At 43.5% G+C, this 26840-nt stretch overlaps 1 protein-coding gene across 1 annotated transcript in view; it reads left to right on the forward strand.

Annotated features, from left to right (window-relative positions):
- Positions 1-8344: 8344 nt before the first annotated feature.
- The window catches only part of Nipa1 (NIPA magnesium transporter 1), a 39487-nt gene continuing 20991 nt past the window's right edge, over positions 8345-26840 (forward strand). The window contains exon 1 of the mRNA XM_032893507.1: positions 8345-8537. Within this exon, the coding sequence (XP_032749398.1) occupies positions 8378-8537 (160 nt within the window). The 5' untranslated portion in view covers positions 8345-8377. The remainder of the gene's footprint in view (positions 8538-26840) is intronic.

Consider the following 26840-nt stretch of genomic DNA (forward strand, 5'->3'; position numbering starts at 1 on the left):
CAGTAGTAGCTGAGAGCTTACATCCCAATTCCAGGCAAGAGGCAGCACTTGAGACCGGGCCTGGCATGAGCTTTCTGAAACCTTAAGTTCCATCCCCAGTGACACACCTTCAATAAGGGTACAATTCCTAATCCTTCCTAAACAGTCCACCACTTGGAAACAAACATTCAACTATGTGAAAGCCTATGGGGGCCATTCTTACTCAAACTACCATTCCGTTATTAATTTAAAAAAAGTATAATGACACGAAAGATTGAAAGATAAATGGGAGAACTCTGTAAAAGAACAGTGTAGATGATGAATATATATTAAATAAAAACAACTATTAATACATAGTCTTTCTAAATGCTATATACCTTAGTAAATGGGAGAAAATGAATACTCCAAAAAGGTAGGGCGCTGGTTAGTTTAGCACCCAAGATAGAGTTATTTTAAAAGAGAGAACCTCAACAGAGAAAAATTCCTCCCATGGGACTGCTTGTGGCAAATTTTAGCCTTGGCTGATGATTGCTGTGGGAGTGCCTAGCTTATTATGGGCAATTCTATCCCACTGCCCCATGTCCACTTCCCTCCTTGGAATAGCCAGGATCATTTCACAGGGAGGTGCACTGGAGGGAGTGAAGTTTTACCAGGAGCAGATGGGTGCAGTGGGAGATCTCGGTTGTCATGAGTGTGCAGGCAAAGAACACACCCAGGAATGGCTTTGGAGATCTGGTCTGTTTATTGGGGATGAGGGATATTTATGTCCCTGGGTAGGTGGTCAGAGTCCCTGGGGTAAGGTTTGTGTGACTGTGTACCACTGGCCAGAGCAGGAGTGTTAGATGGTACGTCATCTACATACTCAGGGGCTGTAGGATGCACAGTGGGGATGGCAGGTAGGGAGTTTATAAGGTCAAACAAAGAACGAACCCTGATAAGTGTCAGGGTAATAAATTCCTGCTAGGGTTGATGGTGAGGGAGGCAGCTTCATGGTGCTAGGTTGTGGGGTTGTGGGGTTGTGGGGGGAAGTAGCCAGCTCCTGCCATCCTCATGTCTGAGATATAAAGGGATGAAGCTCCCTTGACCCTTTCTCCTTATCCCTGGGCCAATATGGTTCTACATTATCCTTGGGTGAGTGGTCATGGGTGCTATACGAAAGCAGATTGAGCAAAACATGGAGAGAAAGCACCACTCCTCCATGGTCTCTGTTTCCATTCTTGCCTCCAGATTCCTGCCCTGCTTGAGTTCCTGCCCTAAGTTCCTTCATTGATGGACTGCGATGCGGAACTATAAGCTGAGTTAAACCCTTCCCTTCCCAAGTTGCTTTAGGTAGTAGTGTTTAATCACAGCAATAAAACCTTATTGAGAAATGGGTACTAGGAGTGGGGCATTGCTCTCAGACCGAAATTGTGTTTCGGGGAGGATTTCAGAGGCACTTGAAACTTGAAGCCAGGAAAGTCGTGGAGTGCTCGGAGCTCAGTGTGCCATTCTGTGGGAGACCTGACGATACGTGCAGATGAGGAAGTCTTGGCTTTTCGAAGTTTCATAATGAAGCAAGAAGTCTATCAGTGGGTTTGAAATAAGAACCATTAAAGTAAGAGCTTTGCTTTTCTGAGACAATCGGTGCTAGACGGCTGGAGCTGAGAAATTAGCAGTGATTAAGAAGGGGCCAGCATCATTGAGAGTGTTTCTGAAGAATCAACACACAGAAGGGGCGGGGAGTACAGCCTCATCTCACACTGACAGCCAAGCTGGGTAACGTAAGAGTCACTCGGGTGATACTGACCTTAAAGGTATGCTGGGGTCCTAGAGAACAGCTGAGGCTTGACATTCTGTGCCAAGCCTGAGGTCCCTGAAGAGAAGCCAAGAGGGAATTGGTGAAGGCAAAGCCTCAGACGCAGTAGAAGGTCCAGGATTGGTCATGAAAAGAAGATGAGGTTTGGCACCATGTGGCAGGATCAGAGGCGTTGAAGAGAGTCAGGAGAAGGAAGCCATTGGTGAAAGTAAAGCCCAGATGCTGCAGGAGACCCCAACATTTCAGAGATGCCAGTACCACGGATGACTGCCACAGACGACAGCTGCTCTGAGTGGAGCTGGCCTGAGCTTGGAGGTGAGCGGTTATGTGCTGAGGATAGCTAGCTAAGCCCTTTGGAGACAGTCGAAAACCCACGAGTCCCTGACGGAGGACTCTGAGCTTTACACTATGGGCTTCAGTTTGGCTTTGACTGGGCGACTGTGCTCTGTCTCTTCCCTCCTGGAATTAGAAAGCAGGAAGCTTATTTCTATTATACAGGGGCCTACAGCTGAGAGACCTGGGAGTTTTGCAGAGATGTCGTAGTTTCAGAGAGACTATGGATATTTTAGAGACCCAGGATATTTTAGAAAGGTGTGAATTTTGATACTTCAGATGTTTTAAAGTGGCAGAACCTATGAAGTGTTTGGATTTTTAAATATCTCAAACGTTTAGGTGTTGGAATATATTATACTACGGTATTAATAGTAACATGCCATCTTGGGTACAAATGAGGAAAGGAAGTTTCTAGTTGAAGAGTGATGTGTTTGTGTGTCAAGTTAACAAGGAACCCATTTTAGAAGAGGGAACCTCAATTGATAAAATCCACCCCAACCCAGACTAACCAAGGGCAGTACTTTGGTACATTTTCTTGATGGGTGGTTGCTGTGGGAGGGTCCAGTTCATTGTGAGTGACACAAACCATGGTCTGTGGTCCTGGGAGCTATAAGAAAGCAGGCGAAGCAAGCCATAGATAGGAAGTCAGTACGCAGCCTTCTTCTATAGCCCCTGCCTCCAGGTTCTTGTTGAGTTCCTGCTTTGAATTCTCTGAATGATTGTCTTAGCTGGAGTTTTGTATTGGTGAAGACCAAGGTAACTCTTATAAAGGCAAACATTTAATTTGGAGCTAATTTACAGTTTCAGAGGTTCTCTTCATTATCATCACGGTAGAAAACATGGTAGGAAGTAGGCAGATATGGTGCCAGAGGAGATCTGAAGTCAACAAGGAGGAGACTGTCTTCTGGAGGCAGCCAAGAGGAGGCTCTGGATCATATATACATATATATATATATATATATATATATATATATATAATCCTCAAAGTCCCACCTCTGCAGTGGCACACTTCCTCTAACAAGATTATACCTCTTCCATAAGGCCACACCTCCTAACAATGCCACTTCCTACGAGCCAAGCATATTTAAACCACCACAATGATGAACTAGAAACTATAAACTGAAATAAGCCCTTTCTTTCCCCAAGTTGTTCTTGGTATGATTATTTTATCACAGCAATAGAAACCAAGGACAGGCAGTGTCTTAGGGTTTTCATTGCTGTGAAGAGAGGCCATGACCATGGCAACTCATAAAAAAAATGACATTTAATTGGGGCTGGCTTACAGTTTTAGAGGTTGAGTTCATTATCATCATTACCAACATGGCAATGTAGAGGCAGACATGGTGCAGGAGAAGCTGAAAGTTCTACATCTTGATCCGAAGGTAGCACAGGAGACTGTGTATCACACTGGGTATAGCTTGAGCATAGGAGACCTCAAAGCCTGCCCCCACGGTGACACACTTCCTTTATCAAGGCACATCTGCTCCAACAAGGCCACTCTCCATGGGCCAAACATCCAAATACACGAGTCTATGGGGGCAGTACCTATTCAAACCACCACAGGCAGTACACTACGAAGTGACTATTTTTTCTCATCCCAAGGAGTCGAATGACGTCATCTAACATTGAAACAGAGTTAAGAGACACAGAACTCCAAACAATATGATTTTACTAACTTTAATTTTAGACATATGATTTAAAAAACATCACCCTACAAGGCAAGTTGAAGCATATTGAATGTGAGAACAGTTTGTTCAAGCCAAAACGATGACGGCCATCCAGTGGAAAAATAATTCTACATGCCCAGTAAAAACAAATAACTTCAATGTTGCATTAAAGGAACACACAAACCAAACTAAAGTAGCTTGACAAGAAAATTCTTTTTGCAAAAAAGCATGCACCAGTACCTGAACCTCTTGGTCAAGAGGTTTCTGCATTTTGTCCCTGATAAAGATGGTAAATTTGTCTCATTCTACTTGTTGGAGCAAGAGTTCACAATCTGGTAGTCTTGGTTAGGGTTTTATTACTGTGAAGAGACACCATGACCATGGCAGCCATTATAAAAGGAAACATTTAATGGCTTATGATGTTAGAGGTTTAGTCCTTTATTGTCATGGCAGGAAACATGGCAGCCTGCAGACAGACATGGTGCTACTGAAAGAGCTATGAGTTCTACATGTTGACCCACGGGCAGCAGCAGGAAACTGTCAGATACACTGAGTGTTGGTTGAGCATAGGAGACCTTAAGGCCTGCCCCCATGGTGACACACTTCCTTTATCAAGGCCACACCTACTCCAACAAGGGTACACCTCCTAATAGTGTCTCTCCTGATTCAAACCACCACAGTGAGATAATTGGTTAATCATGCAGAAAGGTTAGAGAATGATTAAAGAATGTGAGTTCTTGTGGGGCTAACTACCTTTCATAAACAAAATTAAAAATAAAAAGAAAAAAGAAACAATAACAAAACCTGTTAGATTTCCAAGGCAGCATAAAGAAATGGCAGAAAGAGACCAAAAATCTGACTTCACCAGACAGAATTGTATTCATTAGTGCACATAGCAAGGGGCAGCTTCTCTCCTGTGGGCAATGGAGGAATCTGCCAAGGGAAAAAAGCTAATTACAACCTGTTTTAGGGGCAGGCTGACAGGCTTTGTGAAGGAGCAAACTGTTGAAACCACAGCCCACATTTCTCTCCTGTAATGTCTCTTTCCTGAAACTGTTTGCCTAAGGTGAGACGATGAGAGGTGGCTGCTCCTACAGATATTCCTTTCTCTGTTGATGGAATAACAGCTGGTCAAGGTCATCTGTAATCTCTTGGTTTCTTGTTTTTACAACCAAGGCACTGTATCAGTAACCACCATTGAGAGAGAAAAAGTACCTACCTTTCATGCATTATACAGCAAAAGTTTCCAAAATGACCTCAAAGTCTGGTTTATAGATGAAAAACAAGCACTATGAAGCAAGAAAACCCCAAGGAGATTATTGGAAATGGGTTATTCCAATTACATCGATTAACAGGAATTGCACAGGATGTTGATTGGTTGTCACGAACACATTTTAAGACAATAAATAGGGCAAGGTGCTAGAGCAATAAAGGACTTCAAAGGTTCAAGAACATTTTTTTTAAAAAAAATATGTCTTAGTTATCCTTCTACTGCTGTGACAAAACTCAATGATGACCAAGACAACCTAAGTGTTTAGTTGGGCTTACAGCTTCAGAGGGTTAGAGTCCATGATTTCAGCACAAACATCTTGATCCACAAGTAGGAGGCAGAGAGAATGACAAGAGCTAACTGGGAATGGCCAGTGCCTTCTGAGACCTCAGAGCCCACCACCAATGACACACCTCCTCCAACAAGGCCACACCTCCAAATCCTGAACATTTCTACCAACTGGGACCAGCATGTGAGCCTATAGGGGCCACTCTCATTCAGATCACCACCTTTCACTTCCTGCTGTTCCGGTACCTTCCTTTGCTCAAATTACCCAAGGGAGTTATTGCTTATCTCAAAACTGTTTTCTTTTCTGTGCTGTGCTAGGAATAAAACCTAGAGCCCAGTCAAGTACTTTGATATTAAGCTACATCCCCAGATCCTTTTTGAGACAGTCTCAATGTCCTAAAACTTTAAATCTTCTCTTTGTCCCCTGAGTCCTGGAATTATACTACTACCCTTGTCTTAAAATAATTTTAAAAAACAATAAGCTTAAATAGTGGTACCTTTTGACCATTGTGAATGAAGCTACAATGAATGCTGGTGTGAACGTTTTTTATGGTTATCTGTTTTTTTAAAAAATATTATTTTCACTTTTGACTACACATCTACACGTCTGTCTGTGTGGATCATATGCACTTGAGTGGCCAAAAATAAGCCTCAAGATATTACAAATAACAACAGGCTGAAGAGATCCCTTATCAGTTAAGAGTCTGCATTGGTCTTGCAGAAGACCTGAGTTTAGTTCCCAGCATCTATGGTAGCTCACAATAGCCTGTAACTCCAGGTCCAGGAGATCCAAACAGCCTCTGCAGGTGTCTGCATTCAAGGACATATGATCCACACATGTACACATGCACATATATATAATTGCTAGGAAAAATAAACATTTTTTTAAAAAAGCAAACACTTCATATAAACATTCACACCAGTCTTCATTGAATCTTAAATCACAGTGGTTAAAAGCTACAAGCAGGAGCTGAGAGACGGCTCAGCTGTAAAGAGTACTTGCTGCTCCTGCAGAGGACCTGGGTTTAGTTTTCAGCACTCAAGTGGCAGTTCACAGCCATCTTTAACTCCAGTTCCTGGGGAACCAAGGCCCTCTTTTGGCTTCTACAAGTATCAGGAACACAACTGGTACACACGCATACATGCAGGCAAACATACAGGTAAAAAAAAAAATTTAAAAAGAGATGAAAACAACCCAGGTCTTTTAGCAAATAAATTAACAAAATGCTGCACATGAATATGACTGAATGCTACTCAGGCATAAAAAGGAATGATATTCTTAAACGTAGTACAGTGTGTGTCAACGTTGAGTGTATTCTCCCAAGAAATAAGCTAGTCCCAAGGGACATTCATTATATGATCCCGCTTATGAGAAATAGCCAGAATAGGCAAATTCACAGGCACAATTAGCTAATTAGAGTCCATCTTGGCTTGGGGTGAGGGAGAAATGAAATTGATGGAAAAGTTTTCAAAGAGCACTGTGGCCATACCTACTGCCACTGCAGTGCACATCTAAAAATGGTTAAAATTGTTAGGTCACAAAGCAAGCCTATGTCATTGCTGCTGGCAATATCCTAAGTCAACAGCTTAAACCAGGCCAGATTCTTACTCTGTAAACGGAAAGGTTATTATTGAGTACACAGGAACCTAGACTCAGCATTCCTTAATTTCTCGTCAGAAATTTCCTTTCTCTTTCCTAACTGGTCAAGTACCTCAGGGAAAGATCATCTGGTTTCTGATCATCTCAGTCTGCAACAGATCCCTACACTAACTCCCAGGCGGTCTGGCCAGCAGGTCTCCTCCCCATAAAACCGACAAGGCTCATTGAGCAGGATGCCATTCTCCAGTCTCTGAGTCAGCCTGGCAATTTGTCCCAAAAATTTCTGACTACCCTAGTTCAGTGGTTTCATTTGCCTCGCTTACAAAAATAGTGATTTTTACGAGTAAACTATCGGTAGAAATTAACGGTAAAAATCGGAAGAAAATAACGGTAGACCCTGAAGAAAATAACGGTAGACGCATTTAGTAGGGTGGTGGTGGTGGTGGTGGTTTTTGAAGACGGGGTTTCTCTCTGTATCTTTAGTTGTCTTGGGACTCGCTCTGAAGAGCAGCCTGGACTAGAACTCACAGAGATCTGTCTGCCTTTGCCTCCTGGGTGCTGGGATTGAAAGCATGCACCACCACTACCCCGCTAATCATTCAGTAGTTTCGATGCATAAATAGTCCAATTCTATATTGCTTCAGAAATAATGCTGCTTTATAGAGTTTCAGAAAGACAGGTATACTTCCTAAACAAAGAATTTTTTAAATTACATTTTCATTATAGCATGATTATAGAATAGAAAAAGACAAACACTCGAAGCAGCCTAACAACCAACAAACTGATGGATGGTTTGATACATTATATTTTCATAGACACTACACAGTTATTAAAACAATAATTGTGTGATAACATGGAAAGAGATTGCAACTTAACACTCAATAAAAGAAAAAAAAATGTGCATTGCTTTTGAAAACGTGGGAATTGCCCACAATACTTAGGTGAGAGTTGGCGGAGTCAAAATAACTTTCTCCTATAATCTTGATAAACTTTATTAAGAATTAAAATGAAACGCTACAGTATGATCACAAGGTCAATGATCCAGAGTGAAGGCAGCGGACCTCCCAGGGAGCAGAGCTGCGAGAGGAAAGCATCTCTTAGGTAGAACAGATCAGAGTTCCTAGAGGACCTTAGCTCTTCTGGGGACAGCTTGACCATCTCCACCAGACACCCTAGAGCTCTTAGTACTGCAGAGCTTTCTGCCCCAGGCGCTGCACCAGCACGCTCTATCGAATTATCTCTCAGCTTCCACACCGACCTTTCGGCCCCTCCTCTGTCCCCACCGCATGCTTCCCATCCACCCTCTAACCCGACTCTCACCCCACTGTCTTACTTCGCAGTCCGACCTCGAACTCCAGCTCCCTCTCCGCCCCGCCCCGCGCCGCTCTTCTCCTAGCCGGTGGGGCGCGGTGCGCGCACGCGCAGCGGAGGGCGGCGCGGGCGGCATGGGGACTGCGGCGGCGGCTGCGGCGGCCGGGGAGGGGGCGCGCGGCCCGAGCCCCGCCGCCGTGTCGCTCGGCCTGGGCGTGGCTGTGGTGTCGAGCCTAGTGAACGGGTCCACGTTCGTGCTGCAGAAGAAGGGCATTGTGCGCGCTAAAAGGCGAGGTAGGCCGGGCGGGGGTCCGCGCCACGCTGCTGCGGGAGCCTGTGCGCAGAGCACGGGCGGGCTCCCCCCGCTGCCCCGCAAGCATCAGCTCCGCATCCTACGCGGTCTCTCCCTGCCTTTTCTCAGAGACCGGGGAGGCCTTATTCACTCTTTCAGGAGCCCTTCACCGGACTTCTTGCCCCGTTCCTATACCTGTCCTGTCCTCCAACCCCTACCCCGCAGCAGAGCATCGAGACAGGTGCTTAGCTTGGAGCCCTGTTGCCCAGAGGCCCTCACTCACCTTCTGTCAGGCAGAGCTTCCTATTCTTAGGATCCAGAGGTGGGTGGAGCCAGGCCTGCCTTTCACTTGGACTGGGCCTGGGGTGCTCTTGGGAGAGCACTTGGTGTTGTGGAGAAATAAGGGTGTGTGGTGGGTCCGAAGAATTTAGTCTCCACTGAGGTGCCCACTCTCACCTTCAGTGCAAGGTCTGTACTTCCCAGCGGCTTCTGCCCTAGGGTCCTTAGATGAGTTACCTGTGTTTGTCATTTCAACCGTCTCAAGTGTCTGAAGCGGGAAGAAAACATAAAACAGGCGTGCAAACGGGCCCGCAGAGGATGCCCTGGGTCAACCGGTCAGCAGATACCACTCCTTAGTGATACAGAAGTGGGATGAGGCACAGAGACCTTCTTTGTCTGTGCCATGTCATTGTGTTGAGAGGCCTGTGACAGGCACTGCATGTAAGAGGCAGAATACTTTGAAGGGGAAAGTAAACACTGCTTTCAGAGAAACCAAGAAAGGCTTGTGGTTGCAGCCACAACCTCAAGAGCTCTAGGGGTAACGACCTGGCTGCCAGTGTATAAGAAGTAAATACACTTAATAGTTTCAATTTCAGAACACATTTGAAAGTTGGACTAAGCCGTCTGAGGAGCCAGGAACCTTTGGAAAAGAAAGAACTGACAATATCGAGTGAAAGTACAAAACCGGTAATGTTTATTTAAATAAATTAATTTCAAAATGAAAGCGTTGCAATCCTAATATAAAACCCAAGTCAAACCGGATAGGATCTCCCAAGCCTGTAGATAATGTCTGTAATGTACAAGCACATCTGGTACACATCTGGCAACTACAGTTAGGGACCATTTGCAATTTGTACAGGTACCAATATTGGGCAAAAGTGTTCGTTTTGACTAAAAAATAAAAAATACATGTGCCTTTTATATCATTGAGTGAGATGGGTACTTGTGAAGTATTCTTGCAAATCCCACAATTCCAGAATAACCTTGAGAGAAACATGACACAAAACACACAGACAGCTGAGGGACATCATACAAAATACTTGACTGGTCTTAGAACCAAGGCCATGAAATCTGAGGAATTCTCATAGCCAGAAGGAATCAGAGGACACATACCATCAAATATAAGACATTAGAGGGAAACAATAGGAGTTGAGTACAGAATTTAGTTAGGAAAAAATACATTAGTAGGATAAACCACTTGACTAGCAAGAGAAAGTGTGTATTTTAGCTCAGTTTTTGTGTTCCGGGGGACTGTTCAATTAGAAAACAAAGACTAACTTAGAATCGTCTTTGAGGTCCTGGGTTCAGTCTTAAGTACCATAAACCAAAAACCAATTGTGGATGCTTTTTATTTATACCTACATACTGTGTATTATATTGTATGTATGTGTGTATGTATGTGTGTATGAATGTGTGTATGTACTTGAGGAAATAGTCTCTCACTGTGTAGCTCGGTCTCAAATTCTCCATCTTCCTGCTTCAACATCCTGAGTAGCTAGGATTACAGGTATGTGCTACCACACATGGCTCCATACTATGCCTTTAAATTAGTAAAGGGAAAATGTAATCTTCATTATTTTTTTTTTATTTCTTCACCTTCCACCTAAAAGGTGGTGGTGGAAGGCACCTCTTGCTTTTGTTGAACAGATAATTTTGAAACTCTTATGCTGTATACTATTACAGATAACTGAAGCCACAGCGGTTTTAAAATCTATTCTCAGGCCAGATAGATGGAGTGTGCCTATAATCCCAGCCTGAGCTTCTAAGCTCCCATACAATAAAGTAAAACCAGCTTCCCATAATCTTTTGTCAGATCTACTTAATGACCAACAGAATTGATAACCATCACATAACAGAAATGGAAGAGGAGAGAAAAAGGTGATTTGTAAGAACTGGAAGGTTAAGTTCTTAGATTAAAGGAGACTAAACCTTACCGTTTCTTCTACTGTAACTAACTATGCTTCCTTAGAAGACTATACCTTTATAATCGACAGGTGGTAGCATTTCTAGAAAGTCCAAGCTTCAGGGAAGCCAAATTCTAGTTGTAGATCTTTGACGGAGCAGTTTGGGGACCAGCTGGCTTTGAGTTTCCCCTTTAAAGGACCTTCTCAATAAATGGGCCCACTAGAACCCTTAAGGGCTGGGGAGTGTCCTCTGAGAACACAGGCTCAGGATTCAACTACCTGGCTTCTTTATTGTACCTTTGAATGAGGTAAACAGGACCTGGGTCGCACTCTGTTTCACAGGACATTTGTTCAGCACCCCAGAAGAGACCACAACTTAATATGCTCAACTCCCTTGCTTTATTCTTTATATGGTATGGTATTTGCACATAACTTATGACATCATGTTTGTATTTTTTTTAACTTATATTTATACTTCCAATGATCTGTTAGTAACTTGTAAAACTTTAAATGTCATGTAAATAGTTGTTACACTTTATTGTTTAAGGGACTAATGTCAAGAAGAAGTTCAAATACGTTCAGTGCGGGCTTTCTGTTCGTTTTTTGAGACAGATTACCATGTGTGCCAGGCTGTCTGCCTTGCACTTCTGCGCCTCCTGCCTCCACTTCCCACGTGCTAACGTTACAATTCTGCGCTCCAGTGCCCGGTTTAAGCAGTGTTGGGGGCTCAAATTGAGGTTTTATGCATGCTCGACAGCCCTCTACCAGCTGAGCTATATCCCTGTCTCCTCAGATGTATTCTTCAAAAGCCTTGTTTGAGTCCTTCCCTTTATGGGAAGTGGGGTTGCCTGCAGAAGAACAGGTAACCTGCGGGTGGGAAGGTATGTGTGTTACCAGCGTTTGTTAGCTTGTTGCTGCTGTGGAAATAGCAGAGAGAAACAAAGTTTATTTTAACTCACAGTTTCAGAAGTTTCTGTTTGTTGCTTTTGGCCTGTGGCAAATAGCATACTATGGGTATTGGGACATGTAGTGACTGAAGCCTTAGGTGATTGTTGACTCAGGCAGCCAGGAAACAGAGGAAGAAGAGTGAGTGCCACGGCCTCTCTAAAGGCGTGTACCAAGTAATCCAACTTCCTTTCACTAAGTCCCTTCTCCTAAAGGTTGTATTTTCTTCCAGTTGCAGGATGAGCTCGTAACCAAACTTTCGCATATGATCCTTTTGTGGACATTTAAGAGCTAAAAAGTATCTAAAAGCATAAAAGTATCTAAATAGTAACCAGATATTCCCCCAAAATAAGGTTTTTTATTTCTGGCTGTTAAAGAACATTGGGACTGGACATGCCATAGTAAACCCCCAAAATATTCAAGGAGATGTGAGGCAAGGGGTGGGCGGTTTAAGGCAGAAAGGGAAAATTTACATATAGTACAGACTTCATTGGTCTTGGAAACTTGGGCAAGTGTCTATGTCATCTCATTGGTAGAGGGGCTCTTGCTGGCAGTGCCCTGCCTGGAGAATCTTCTCTGAATTGAGGTGGTCTTAAAGAATGTTGAAAATAAACTATACTGACTGTGTGTGGTGGCACATGCTTGTAATCCTATCACATAGGAGGCTGGGCCAGAGGGATTATTTGAAGCCAGCCAGGGCTACATAGTTCATGGGTTTAGACTGGGCTGTGTAGCATGACCTATATCAAAAGGCCAAATACATAAGTGATTAAGAAAAGAAGTATTATCACCCAAGTTTGTGAGGAAGAATCTCTGGTGGGACTTTGGAAAGTCTTTGAGAAAGCACTTACCTCAAGCAGGTAGGCATGAGCCAGCTCCAGCTTTCTTTCTGAATCTGATAAGAACAAATTCTTTTTGGTATCCATAGCTTTCGTAGTGATAGCCACTTAGAGGAGGGGCCGAGACTGGTTGTTGCTGAGAGGCTGTTCATGGATGGTAATAGGGAGGGACCAGGGCTGCCTGGAGACCAGGCTCAGAAAAGTTGGTTATTCAGAACTGGTTGAGGGTGTTTCCTAATTAGTTACTGAACTCTATGCTTGATGCTGTCGACCAGGAAGAATTGGCTAACATTTCAAATTTCCTTTTCAGAAATAAGCCCAAGATAAGATTCTACCTTACATTCACAGGGATAACTGTCAATGAGGAAACATAAAGCAAGCACTGGCGGAGAGTTAGGGAACTTAAAACCCTTCTGTAGTGCTAGAGGGGATGTAAAACGATACAGCTGTTTTGGAAAGTAGCATGTTTGTTCCTCAAAGTGTTAAATATAGAATTACCAGCTGACCCAGAAGTTCGACTTCTTGGATTATGCAAAGGCCTGAAATATTGCAGCCATACCTAAATGATGTGGGAGCAGGGGGATCGAGGGATTATGCATTTTTAGTTTTAAAAGCATTGTCCACAGAGCCAACAGATGGGAGTGACTCGATCCATTAACTGATGATGGTGTGCTAGTGAGTTTTCTGCTTCTGTAACAAATACCTGTGATGATTTCATAAGAAAATGTTTACCTTGACTCATACTTTTAGAAGTTTCATTTCAAGTACCTTAAGCAGTAGCTTGGAAGAGAAAGATGGAGGAAAGAAGGACTCAGAATTCCAAGGTCTCTTTTAAGTACATGACTGAATGATTTAAGATCGTCTGTTAGCCCTGGGTGTTACAGGTTCTGCTACCTCCCAGCTGTGACGAGCTGGGGACTAAGCCTTGAGCATGTGGCTCTTTGAAAAATATTCTAGATCCGAACTTTAGCAGATGGCAAAACATGCCTTTTTAAGGCTGAGTAGCATTCAGTCCCTAATAGGAAGGAAATTTTGATATGTTAAAACATAGATGAAGGGGTTGGAGATTTAGCTCAGAGATAGAGCGCTTACCTAGCAAGCACAAGGCCCTGGGTTCGGTCCCCAGCTCCGAAAAAAAGAAAAAAAAAAACAAAAACAAAAACAAAAAAACATAGATGAATCTGAGAACATGCTGCTAAGTGAAATAAGCCTGTCCTGAAAGGCCACTACCACGCGATGCCCTTTATTCGAGGTCCTCAGAGCAGCTCAAATGGGTGGGCAGATGGAGAGTGTGTTAATGGTTACCTGCTAGAGCAGAGTAAGAGAGGAATGGAGAATAGTGTTTTACAGGCGCAGAGCTGAACCTTTCCGGGACAGCAGCATTTTAGTGACGAGTTATTATCATTGCCTTTCTTATTACTGTGAGCATCTGTCTGGCAGGAAGCACCATGAGGGAGGATGGCTTCATCTGGGCCCACGGTTTAAGGAGATGTAGTCTGTTGTCCCAGGGAGGGCAGAGACAGAGGGAGGTGGCTGTTTAACTTTGGGAGTGTGTATCAGCTGTGTTGTAGTTTATGTGAGATGTCCCCCTGTGGTCACATGTGTTCATTTGGTTGCCTGATGGTGGTAGCACAGGGAAGGTTTCAGACCCTTTAGAAGGTGGAGTCTCTCTGGAGGAAGTAAGCCACTGGAGGGCAAGCCGTGAGATTTTATAGTAGAGCCTACTTTCTGTTTCTTCTCTGCTTGCGATCTTGGATGAGATGTGACCAGCTGGCCTTCTGCTCTTCGTAGTGTTCCCTGTTGGAGGGACAGCGTCCCATTGAACTATAACCGCAGGCCAAGATAAACTTTTCCTCCCTTAAGTTGCTTCTTGTCAGGTGTGTATTCACGGTAATGAGACAGGAAACCAAGCTCCTTGCTGCTGCGATTCCCACTGTGATGAGCTGTACCCACAAACTGAGCTAAAATAAGCCCTTTCTCCCTTAAGTTGCATTTATTAGGGTATTTTATCACAGTAATTAGAAAAGGAACCCAAAAAACCGGTACTGAAGTGGAGCTGTTTGCAGTGTGCAGAGTGCATCGCAACTATAAGCAGTCCTGTAGTCTTTTTTTTTTTTTTTTAATGGCTTTTGAGACAGCCAAGGTCTCCAGGCTTGCCTACAGACCAATCTGGGAGGGCATTTTCTTTTTTGAGGTTCCATCTTCCTCAGTTGCTCTAGCTTGCGTGGAGTTGACATAAAACAAGCTTGCACAATGACCGCTTCTCAACCTGATGCTCCAAACACATCATCAATAAGCCATAACCTTTTCTTTCAGGTTCCCAAGATATTATAGTGATATCCGTATAACAATATAGAACATATTTCAAACTTTAAAAGTTCCACAGTCTTTAAAGTACAGTCTCTTTACAACATTCAGAGTCAGCTGGGGTTGGGGGTGGTGGCACGTGGCAGGTGGCACGAGTACACCTTTAATCTCAGCCTTCCTTTGGTAGGCAGAGACAGGTGGATTTCTTGGGTTTGAGGCCAGTCTGCTCTACAGAACAAGTTCTAGGACAGCCAGGGCTGCACAGAGAAACTCTGTTTTGAAAAACAAAATAAACAAACACCAAAACATTTAGAGTCACTTTCAACATTCAAAGCTACTCCAAAATATTTGTAGTTTCTCTGGAATATCCAAAGTCCCTCTAAGACACCCAGAGTCTCTTAATCGTGGACTCACAAAAACAAACAAAATTAAATACATTCTACTCTAGGAGCAAATAACCATGGCACAGCCACATTCAAACCAAGCAAAACCAAACTCCAACAATGTAAATAGTTCATTGTTCAATATCTGGGCTTCATTCGGGACCTTCTGGGCTCCTCCAAAAGGCTTGGGCCACTTCTCTCTCTCCATCCTCTGCAGCAAGGGCAGCTTGTCCCCTAAGCTCATGCCAGCTCCACTCACAGCTGCTGCTGTCCTTGGCCGTCATACAATGGACGTTCTCTTTTTAAAAAGCTTATTTTATTTATTTTTATGTACATCGATGTTTTTGCTTGGCCGTATCTCTGTGTAAGGGTGTCAGATTCTTTGGAACAGCAGTTATAGACATCCGTGAGCTGCCATGTGGGTCTGGGAATTGTACCCAGATCCTCTGGAAAAAACAACAATGCTCTTAACCACTGAGCCATCTCTCCAGCCCTGGTACTGTCATTTTCGAAATGCTGGGGTCTCCTGCTGCAGATAGGCCACACTTCTTCCCACAGCTCCTCCTGGGAGTCTCCTTCAGAGACTCTGCCTCTGCCTCCTGGTGCCAAGTCTCAGCCACTGTCCATAACCCTTTCATGCCTTCAAAACCACTTGGATGACTCTTATATGTTACCAGGCTTGACTGTCAGCATGAAATGCAGTCTTGGCTCCCTCTGGACCACAGCTTCTGTGTGCTGGCCCGTAGGAAACATTCCTAGACTTAATTATCCTCAGTGGCGCTGGTGTCTTCTTAACCACAGCTGGTTCTTCAGTCCCAACTGAATAGAACTCCAGATTCTTAATTCAGAATATCACATGAATGGCCTGGAGAGAGAGTCTTTGCTTCCTTCTGAAACTTCAAAAGCCAGGCATCAATCATGTGCATCTCTTTCAACATTTCTATCTTTCAAGCTCCCACCCATTAAGGGCTGAATGGCCCTCTCAGCCCGAAGTTACAAATTCTATCCACTATCCTTCCAAAACCAACATGGTCATAGGACTGGCACAGCAGAAAAGCTGGAGACAGGAACGGAGGCAGACGCCACTGAAGAAGGCTCAGCTTTTGTTCTTAGACAGCGTGGGACCACCTCTGCCCAGAAGTGGCACCATCCACAACGGACTGGGCTTTCCCCTTTCAGTCATCCATCAAGAACGTGCCCTACAGACTTGCCTTCAAGCAATGGGATGGAGGTATTTGTCTCATTTGAGATGCCTCTTCCCAGATGATGCCATCTTGTGTCCAGTTGACAAACAAACAAACAAACAGCACCTAGGACAACTGCTACTGGAACAAACAGAAAATTCCAAAATTTCTGTGTCTTCCTATCCTTGTCCTGGTCAGAGAATCTGTACAGTGATAGAGGATAAGACTCACCTCGGAAGAGGAATGTGGGTAAGGCTTGAAGAAGTAATTCTGAGGGTGTGACTCTTATTGTGACCAGGAGCTTTAGGAACAGTTACATTTGAGGGTGAAACTGAAGGAATCTGGTAGTTTTAGAACAAGACAGGGAGTGCAGGCCCCCTGTGGCCTTCAATGAAGGAGGAGGAAGGAATTTGGGTAGTGACTTAGAAGGGAACCAAGCACAGATGGGTGGATGTACAAAACTGTGCATACATTTCACTCTTCTCTGGGATATGGGCTTTACCAGCCGTGAGAATGGGACGTGTGGGATGCAGAGGAGTTCATACTCAGGGAAAGTTTGTCATCAGGCTCATGTGAAGAAAAGGCATGTAAATATGATATTGGCTTAAAAGGTGAGAATGACCTAAATTCCAGTTTAAGCTCCAACTGAGACAAATAAGCAGAAAGGCTTGGAATGCTGGCAATTTAGTAGAACCCTTTGTTACAGGCAGCAAAAGCCTGTTACTGACTTATTTCTAGGTACTTGGCATCCCAGTTTTCTCCCTACTTCGGTAATAGCACCATTTTTGAATCATCGTTAACAGCATTTACTCTCTGAAGGTCACTGATGTTGAGAATACCATTGTAGAGAAAAGGGAGAGCCCAGGGAACCATTGCCCTGGCCACTGACAACACTGGACCAGTTCTCATTATAGAAAGATCTTATGGTTTGAGTGTTAAGTGTCCCTCCCCCATCAGCTCATATGTTTGGATACCCGGTCACCAGCTTTTGATGCTGTTTTGGGATATTCTGAAACCTTTAGGAAGTGGGCCCTTGCTGGCAGGGGCTACTGGGGGTAGGTCTTGTGTTTTGTAGCCTGGTCCCACTTCTGCCCACTCCCTGCTTTCTGTGCAGGCACAATGTGACCAGCTAGCTTAAACTACAGCTGCTATGCTTTCCTACTTATGTGAACTGTGTTCCTCCCTAAACGGAGAGTCAGATTAAAGCTTTCCTCAGTTTGTGTCTGTTTCAGTGATAAACAGGACCATTCGGTTCTTAGTCTTGCAGAACTGATTTGCGTGTGGAATGTCAAGGACCTTGAGTCTGCAGACCAGTGACTCTCTAGAATGCAATAGATCAAACTCAACAGGTCATTTTTGTTAGACCTATCAGATAGGTTAGAAGCCCAGGATACTCAAAGAAAAATATACATAGACACCTAGCTCCTCAACTTTCAGAGGGGACTATATTCTCCTGGGAACTGAGCTAGAAATAATTTGTGTTACATTCAGGCAAAGAAACTGGAAACATTCTACCCATGTCCTAAGAATTTGAGTGTGGCTGAATTAAAAAATAATGGCATAACTTGTTTGGCCGAGGAAATTAAAGCTATTTAGGCTGTAATGGTTACCGATGAGTGTTCTTTTCCAGGTCTAGAGCGAGCAAATAGAGCAGAAGATTATGTGTAGTGAATGGGTATGTGCTAGGTTTATGTGCTAGGAAAGGAGTAAGAGTTTAAAGTCAAGGTGAATTTAAAAGCATCTGTGGTTGAGTTAACTACATTGGAGTTTAGCATCATTAAAGAGGAACTGGCTACTACACACCAGGATAATAAGAAGAGGCTCTCAGAGGGCAAACTCTACTTATAGAAGACTGATTTGGCTCTTTTTAGGAGGAGACCTGGGAGCCTCAAAAGCTCAGAGAGTTTAGGATTTAAATAGTATTTTGGTCTGAGCTTTCCCTAAGGACTATATGTTAAAACATTATCCACACACTGTACAGTGACTCCTTGTAGCCAAATTGCATCCCAGTGATCTTTTTCTAGTCCTATAGTGGAGATATGGTGGCTGTCCCTGAGTTTTTGAGGGATGGCAGGGTAATTCAGCTACTTCTACCCTTCTGTTAATGATTGCTTACTGAGTATATTCGTATATTCAGTATATATAGAATATATACTTACTCTTTGCCAGTTGGTAGGCTTCTAAAGGGCAATTGTTTCTAGTGGGACAAAATCAGAAATCAGAGGAGCTGATGAGGCTGGCACCTTATTTAAAGTGCAAACTAGTAGGTGGCTTATTTCTCTAGAAAGGAGAGCAAGAGCATACAAGCTCTTAAGCGTTGGTTTGGGGTCATGATTCTTATAGACAGAGAATAGGGGCGTGTCAGAAAGTCTGAGTGAATAGTCATCAAGGTGTTACTTATCTTTGTTCTTTGAAGAAAGTTTGAGATATTTGATCGGCTCCAGGTCTTCATATGGGACTTCTTGGTTGAGGTTACTTATTTTTTCCTGGAGACACTGATCCTAGCTGTTGATTTCTAGAAATTTGACAGCCACAAGAGTACTTAAGACCACTTGGCAAGGTCCCTTCTATTAAAGACCCAATAATTTCATTAGTTCTTTTTCCCAGGTTCTATGGAGGATCTGGTCCTCTTGGGTTACAGTTTTTGTGGCTGGGTTCTTAGAGCTGGCAATAATTTTGTTTCCACTTTCCTGTAGGCCCTTTTAGCCCTAGGCTTATTTTTGAGTATCTGATTGACCTCAGAATATAAGACAAGGTCTAATTATGAGGAAGTCCTTCCCTGTCACTCATAGGAACTGAGCCTCATGTTAAGAGTTTGGAGCTGTTCTGAGTCTCATGAGGGCAGTGAACAATCGCTTTAGTAATATTTTAGAGGTATCTTGGTAAAGCTTTATTAGGATCAATTTAATATTAGGACCTTTTAAATTTGCCAGAGAACTGTAGCCTTTAAGATAGTTTTCTGTTCTCAGGGAATTCAATATAGATTGGGTCTTCACTGATGTGAAAGACAGTCCATTGTGCTCTGTAATTAGTATGAAGGCAAAATTTTTGGTAATTGCTTTGAGGAGGGTGTCTTAGTTAGGGCTCTATTACTGTGAAGAGACAACATGACTATGGTAACTCTTATAAAGGAAAACATTTGATTAGAGCTGGCTTACTGTTTCAGAGGTTGAGTCCACTATCATAATGGGTGGGAAGCATGGCAGTGGGCAGGCAGATATGGTACTGGAGAAGGAGCTAAGAGTACTACATCTTGATCAGAAGACAGCAGGAGACTGTGTGTCACACTGGGTGTAGCTTGATCATATATGGCCTCCCACCTGGCTCCACAGTGACACACTTCCTCTAACAAGGACACGCCTCCTAATAGTGCCACTCTCTATGTTCAACCATTCAAACATATGAGTGTGTGGGGGCCATACCTCTTCAAACCACCACAGAGACCTTTTGCCAATTAAGTAGCCTTTTCAGTCCTAGTCGGGGACCTGGGTCCTTGACAGGTGATGGTGTCTGTAATCACCAATATTCTAAAAGCTGGGGCAAGAAGGCACATCTGGTTTTTAGTCCTTAACCTGTGTAAGTGCTTCACATGTAGATTGGCTCAAGGAGTCCAGAGGACACAGATAGCTAAAATTGTTCTGTATGCAGACAGTGTGGGCTTCACACACAATGATGGCCAGTCCTTGTCTTTGGAACAGTTAAGTTACCATGTCTAAAGTGACATCTCTCCCTGAATCATGTAGTCCCTAAATTAGTTTCCACTGTAGGTAGGGCCTGGGGTCTTAGTATCTTATTCCCCAGAGAGTCATGATTCCTTTTGGCGGTTCCCTTTTAGAGGCCATTCCAACTCCTGCACATCAGTGTTTGGAAGGAACAGTGTTAATTCTTGGGGGATCTGTAAGGTTACCTTTGCATCTCTTTTCCTTGGGCATCATTAAACATGTTCTTCCGATGGCTCTTGTCCATAAATGCCATTTGTTTAATAGGAGTTGGATGGTGTCCAATAGATTTAACATCTATGGTTCAGTCTGGACAGAACCAGTGGAGCTGTTAACAGTCTCCACGCTCTCCAAACACAGCATTGACATATAAGGTTATGAAGGTATACTTTGAATCGCTGTAGATATCATTTCTCTTTTCCTTTCCTTTTCTCTTTCCCCAGAGAACACTGAGGTCTCTGTGTTAGGGCTATTATTTCTGTCTTTGGGGCTTGAGTGGAAGGTGGTTACAGGAAGGCATCAATTACTCCTCTCTAGCTGACCACTGCATATCCTGTCTTTTTTTTTTTTAAGATTTATTTATTTATTATATATGAGTACACTGTAGCTGTTTTCGGACACACCAGAAGAGGGCATCAGATCTCATTATAGATGGTTGTGAGCCACCATGTGGTTGCTGGGATTGAACTCAGGACCTCTGGAAGAGCAGTCAGTGCTCTTAACCACTGAGCCATCTCTCCAGTCTGCATATCCTGTCTTAAACTCTCCACTGAAACATAACATATCTATATCTCTTCTGGACTGTCCAGCAGCTGGTCATTCAGTTGAATCTAGTTGGCCCAGGTGAGGTCGTTTCAATACGTAGGTGTGCCAAATCAGAAGGGGTTTTAGGCTGCCTTCATTTCAGTAGTTACCTCTGGGTTGCCAAGGACAGTTGCCTGAAATTAAGTTTACTTCTGGCCCCTTTAGTTCTAAGACATTCTTTTCCTGTTGGGTCATGAGAACGTCTAGTGATTGCCACAAAGACCGTGTAGACGATCTCCAACCAATAGTGCTGCAGTTACCATAGCTTTCAGATGGGGTTCTAATGCTCAGATGTCTAGTTTCTTCAAAAATTAGGCCACATGTCTCAGTTCTGTCCTATACACTTAATCAATACCACAAGATTGCTTTTCTGCCACAAATATCAGAGAGGGCTTATGGAGATCAAGCATGCCTAGTGAGAGCCTACTTTATCTGATTAAAAAATTGCTTTGATTGAACATCTTGTTTGAAGGGCTCAGAGTCTAGACCCTTGCATAGAGAGGTTTTGTCATTAATCCAAAGTTGGAAATCCTAATCTGACAAAATCGAGCCATGTTCAAGAAACTATCTTGTTCTTGGTTGAAGTAGTTCAATTATCCCTAACTTGATGTGATGTAGCATGGTGTTCTCTCTCTCTCTCTCTTCTCTTTCTCTTTCAGAAAGTTTATGACTTTGATGGTATTTTGGTCTGAGCTTTCTCTAGTAGACATTGAAACATCGCCTACATGTTGGAGAATGGCTCCTTGTGTCAAAACTAGGTCCTAAGATCTGTTTCTAATGATGCAGCAAAATATGGTGCCTTTTCCTGAACCCTTGTGGGAAGGTTGTCCACATACACTGTTGGAAAGCTCCAGTGATTGGGTCTTTTCATCCAAAACCAAACCATACCAAACCAAACCAAACCAAACCAAACCATACCAAACCAAAACCAAACTATGGTTCAAGGTATAAAGGAATACAAAGAAGAAAGGTGTCTTTTGGCTCTACCACTCCTCTATTAATTGCCTTCTTACTCTGAAAAAAATAAGTCTCGGGCTAGTCATCTTTCTTCAGTTGCCTTATGTACGAGGTGAATTAGGGTTTTACAGGGAAAATGACAGAGGACCAGAAAGATATATTGTAGAAAAGTTTTCATAATACATTGTATTTCTAATTCAACTTCCCTCTTTAATGGGCCTGTCTTCATTAGATAACTTATCCCAGGTTTTGAATAGATTTTTACTGGAGCAAGATGTTTTAGCTTATCCAGGGGTTCTTGTACCCCAAACAGTCAGATTCATTTTTGTGGGTTACTTTCTTGGGGGTCTTTTGGAGGCTGGGGTCTAGAGCCCCTAGAGTATTACAAGATTGCTCTAGGTAGCACAAGTCTCTTTCCAAAATGGGAGGTTATTGAGCGACTGTCAGGAATACATAATTAAAAGCCTGGTCTTCAACTTGATAGATGCCTGAGGTAGTAAAGTAGTATCTTGTAGGGGATTCCTTCTACCCACCACTGTGTCTGTAGACCAGGAAGATAGGTTTCCAGGGAAAGGTAAGGACCAGGTAAGTGGCTTCACTATCTATAACAGATTAGTTTTCTTACCCGATACTTCAAGGATAATTCAAGGTACTTCAGCAAGGAACAGGAGGTTAGCCTATTTCCTGGGCACCCTCACCTATAAGGTAGCCATGATGCTGAGGTAGGGGTTATGTTCTTTTTTTCCTCTGAGACAGCATCCATCCACATTTCAGTGTTAGATTTCCAGGTCCTTTCATGTTGAATTTTCCAGGATGGGGAAGTAGTGGTTGGTGCTCTCACGTGCCTAATGTTGCGACCCACCCCCCTCTTTCTTTTAAATCTCTGGGGCTTATGTGGATCTTTTGGATAGGTCTAGCCAATGCCTTCAAGGGCAAATGTAATCATCTCTGTTCCTTTTGGTCTTCCTCTAGATCTTGGCTGTTAAACACAAAGAGAAGGGTGTGCAACAGCTAAGTGTGTGGGTTCTGGGGTCGACTCTTTAGTTCCCGATGTGTTCTTTCATCTCTAATGCTGACTGGATAATAAAATGTTGACCCAGAAGAGCTTATACTTTGGCGAATGTAGGATCCATATCAGTGAATTAATGAAAGCCTCAATTAGCCTGTTGGGAAATAGGGCGGAGTTTTCTTCCTTTTTGCAAGTATCTTCTCCAGTGTTGTCATAGTTACTTAAGTATAGTTTTTTATTCTTGCAATAAGGCTTTCTATCATCTGCTTATACCTATGAGTCCCTGACAAGGATTTAGAATCCTATTAGTGGTTTCCTGATCTGAGAGATTGTCATTACAGCTTTACCAAATAAATTGTTTGTTTGGATTCTTAAAGTATCCTCCAAGATTCTCTCTTTTCTTCCAGGGATGTAGCAAGTAAACAGGCAGGAATGTAGGTCTTTCCTTGTGAGGTCATAAGCCAAAGTTAAGGTTCAGAAATAACTGGTAAATGTGATGTTCCTCAGAAATGTTCCTAGTGTCTTGTATTATTGAAGATTTGTGATTGAAAAGGACTCAATTGTCACCACCAGTCTAGGCACTTCTCTTAAGGGGAGTGCCATAGACAGAGAAGACAATGGAAGCTCCCCTCTTTGTGTGGCCTGCAGGGCTGGGTTCCATTTTGCTGTTATCTTGGGGTAAGTAGGAGAATATGGAGGCAGGGTGGGCCTCAATTGAATGGAAGAAGATATTAACCTGCGGCCTGTTGCCCACTGTTTTTGTTTTTGAGACAAGATCTCTATGTATTCCATGATGTTCTTCTTTTAAAAGCAGGGTTTGGACACAAGCAGGGATCCTCTCTTGCTTTTGCATTACATAGTCTCCTTTCTAGAGAATTTTGAAAGCCTGAATTTATGATATTTCAGACCATTTCCCTTGATTCTTAAAACATAGATTTTGCAGAATGTTGTTGTAGTTACAACATCCTTTGGCTGAATTTCCCCATCACTGGAGCTTGTTTTGAGGCTTATGATGCACAATAAAATATTAGCTTCTTTTTCTTTCGGTTCTCCAGATCAAACTTATTTCACTTATTGAAGGTGTGTTGTAATGTCCAAGGGAAATGAAAACAGGTTTCCCGTAAAGATCCTGGGGAGGGAGAGACAAGTACCAATGCCCCTGGAATGGATAAATAATGTCCATTTTGTCTACTTAGTCCTCAAGGAGATCTGGTGGGTTAGAGTGTCCTCTTTCCCATCATTTGGACCCAGACATCTCTGGATCAGAGTGACCATAGTTTCAGTGCAGTTAGAAACATCAGTTTTAACATCCAGTTCTTCTGGCTTTACTCTTTCCTCTGGCACAGGGTTGAACCACTTGGTTAAATTGTTTCTCCGTCTTGGGATTAAGTCTTGCAATGTCTCTGCCTAGATGGATTACTCCCTGCCTCTTGAGTTACTAGGTGACTAGTTTTAGAGAAAAAGCTTGCTTGAATGCATGACTATGGCTTTTGCTTTTAGACTGCCATTTAATGCAATGGTGTTAATGTTTTCCTTAGACCTCATCCTTAAGGTGATGTCTTATTATCTCCTAAAATGGGGAGCAGAGTCAGTTAGGAGTTACAGATGGTGTCTGCATGTGAAGCACGCAGGTAGGTGTTGAGAACCCAGGTGCAGGGTTGGAAGTGGATCCTGGAGAATTATCTCAAGAGGAGGGTGCAGGTGAGAGCTGCTGTGGTCTGGCTAAGAGTCCAGTATGAGTCTGCCATACCATGTCATTCCCAGTAGGCCTCCAGGAAGCTGGAAGGAATAGTAGGTATGAACTGAATGCCAGTGGTGGAAGAGAAAGTCTGTGGCTACAACATTATGCCTCACCCATAAGTGTTGCCACCTTGGCTGGCATGTGACATCACCATCTTTGTTGGCCATGTGACCAGCTAGTTGCCTATGGATGATAGGCAGCTTCATGTGTTCATGTCTTTGGGAGGGTATCTTTTTTTTTTTTTTTGGTTCTTTTTTTCGGAGCTGGGGACCGAACCCAGGGCCTTGTGCTTCCAAGGCAAGCGCTCTACCACTGAGCTAAATCCCCAACCCCTTGGGAGGGTATCTTATAGGTTGGCTGGGGCTCATGTGGATTCCTGTGAACTTCCAAGTTTAAAGATGGATTCTCCCAGATAAACATTTATCAGTTTAGTCTTAGAAAGTGCTTCTATCTGATTGACCTGTAAGCACATCTGTGGAACATTTTCTTGATTGATGCTTGGTGTGGGATGGCCCAGTCCACCATGGAGGTGCCATCTCTGGGCAAGTGGTCCTGAGCTGTATAAGAAAGCAGGCTGATAAGCAATGAAGAGTAAACCAGTAAGCAGTGTTCCTCCTTCTGCTGCAGTTCCTACCTTCAGGTTCCTGCTTTGACTCTTTTCAGTGATAAACTGTGTATGATTGGAAATGTAAGCCCAAACAGCTTTCCTTTCATGTTGGTTTTGGTCATGGTCTTTATTATATCATTAGGAACCAATCCTGGGCATCCGGAAAAGAAGGATTAAAAAAGAGTGTTTGAGTATGGATTTCCCAGGCTTTGGTCAGCATTCCATGGGAACTTGCTATCATGTTGTGGTAGGTATCCTTGTTAGGATGAGAGCACTTGAAAGCCTTTCCTGCTTCCTTCTCATAGCTGCCTGATTGACAGTGGTTATAGGTACACATCTGAGTTCAGAGCACAGCTGCTAAAATTGGCAGGTTCCAGTGTCTGCAAACAGTGATTTGGACAAAGACACATGGGATGGGGAAAGATAGTTCATTAGATGAGAGAAACAAACGAACTTAGAAATACAGCAGGGCTTTCTGAGGTCTAGGTCCCAGAAGAGATCAAGATTGGGCCCCTGTTACCATTAATTTACATATTGTGCATCTTTTCTGATGATGTGGTTTTCATTACATATGTACCCAGTGTTCAGGAAAGTTTCCAGTTTTCCCTTAATATCGGCTGCTTTCACGTGTTTGTCCTGGTGCCTTTGGAATCTGATCCCACCCTCTGTCATACATCTTGTTAATTCACAGGATTCCTGCTGTGGGGCAACCATTGCACTGTGGGTGATCCTTGCTATTAGTTCCTTTGCTACTGATGTCACCAAATTTCTTTCAAGAAACAACTTAATGGAGAGTTTATTTCATAAGCCTTAGAGATTTAGAGGGAATCCAGTCCCTTATGTTACAAAAGACAAGGCTGCAGGTGCATGAGGCAGCTGCTCACACTGTCTGCAGACCTGGGTTTAATCTGGAATTTATGATGAGAGGAGATAACTGACTTCTAGAAGTTGTCTACTGACATTTTTTACAGGTACATAAGCAAGCGCGCGCGCGCGCGCACACACACACACACACACACACACACACACACACACAGACACACACACACACACACACACACAGACACATTTCCTTCTTGCTCAGGGATCTGTAGTTTCCCGACATCTGCCGGCTGACACAGCCAGGCGACCCTTAACTAAACTGACTCCCACCTCTGAGCCTGTAGACTTTATTTACCTTTGTTGTGTTGTACATTACCTTTCTCAAATTTCCCCGACCACTTACTGTAGATAGCACATGAACCTAAGGATATGGAGATAATTTCCGAGCTGATAAGGCATCGCTATATAAACTGGCAACATGACCACTCACTGGTACGATTAGAGGCAGAGTTTTTATCGTAGACAGAACAGCTGGAGGCATCTGGAAGAATCCAGAGAAGGGAAAGAGAGCAGAAGATTGAACATGGCCGGCAGACGGGGCCTGGTCCGAGACAAGCGAGCAAAGGCAGAGCAGAGAGGCAGAGTAGGAGTGAGGAGTCTGAGAGAGGAGGCCTAGCACAGACAAAAGTAGGAGCACAGCCAAAAAAGCCTGGCAATGAGGAGAATGAATACCTGGGAGGTGGGGGTGGGGAGCAGGCATGAGCTGGGGAAGAGTAGGATGGGGAAGGGGAGAGAAGATCTTTCC

The sequence above is a fragment of the Rattus rattus genome, chromosome 2 (assembly GCF_011064425.1).
Source record: "Rattus rattus isolate New Zealand chromosome 2, Rrattus_CSIRO_v1, whole genome shotgun sequence".
NCBI classification, from domain to species: Eukaryota; Metazoa; Chordata; class Mammalia; order Rodentia; family Muridae; genus Rattus; species Rattus rattus.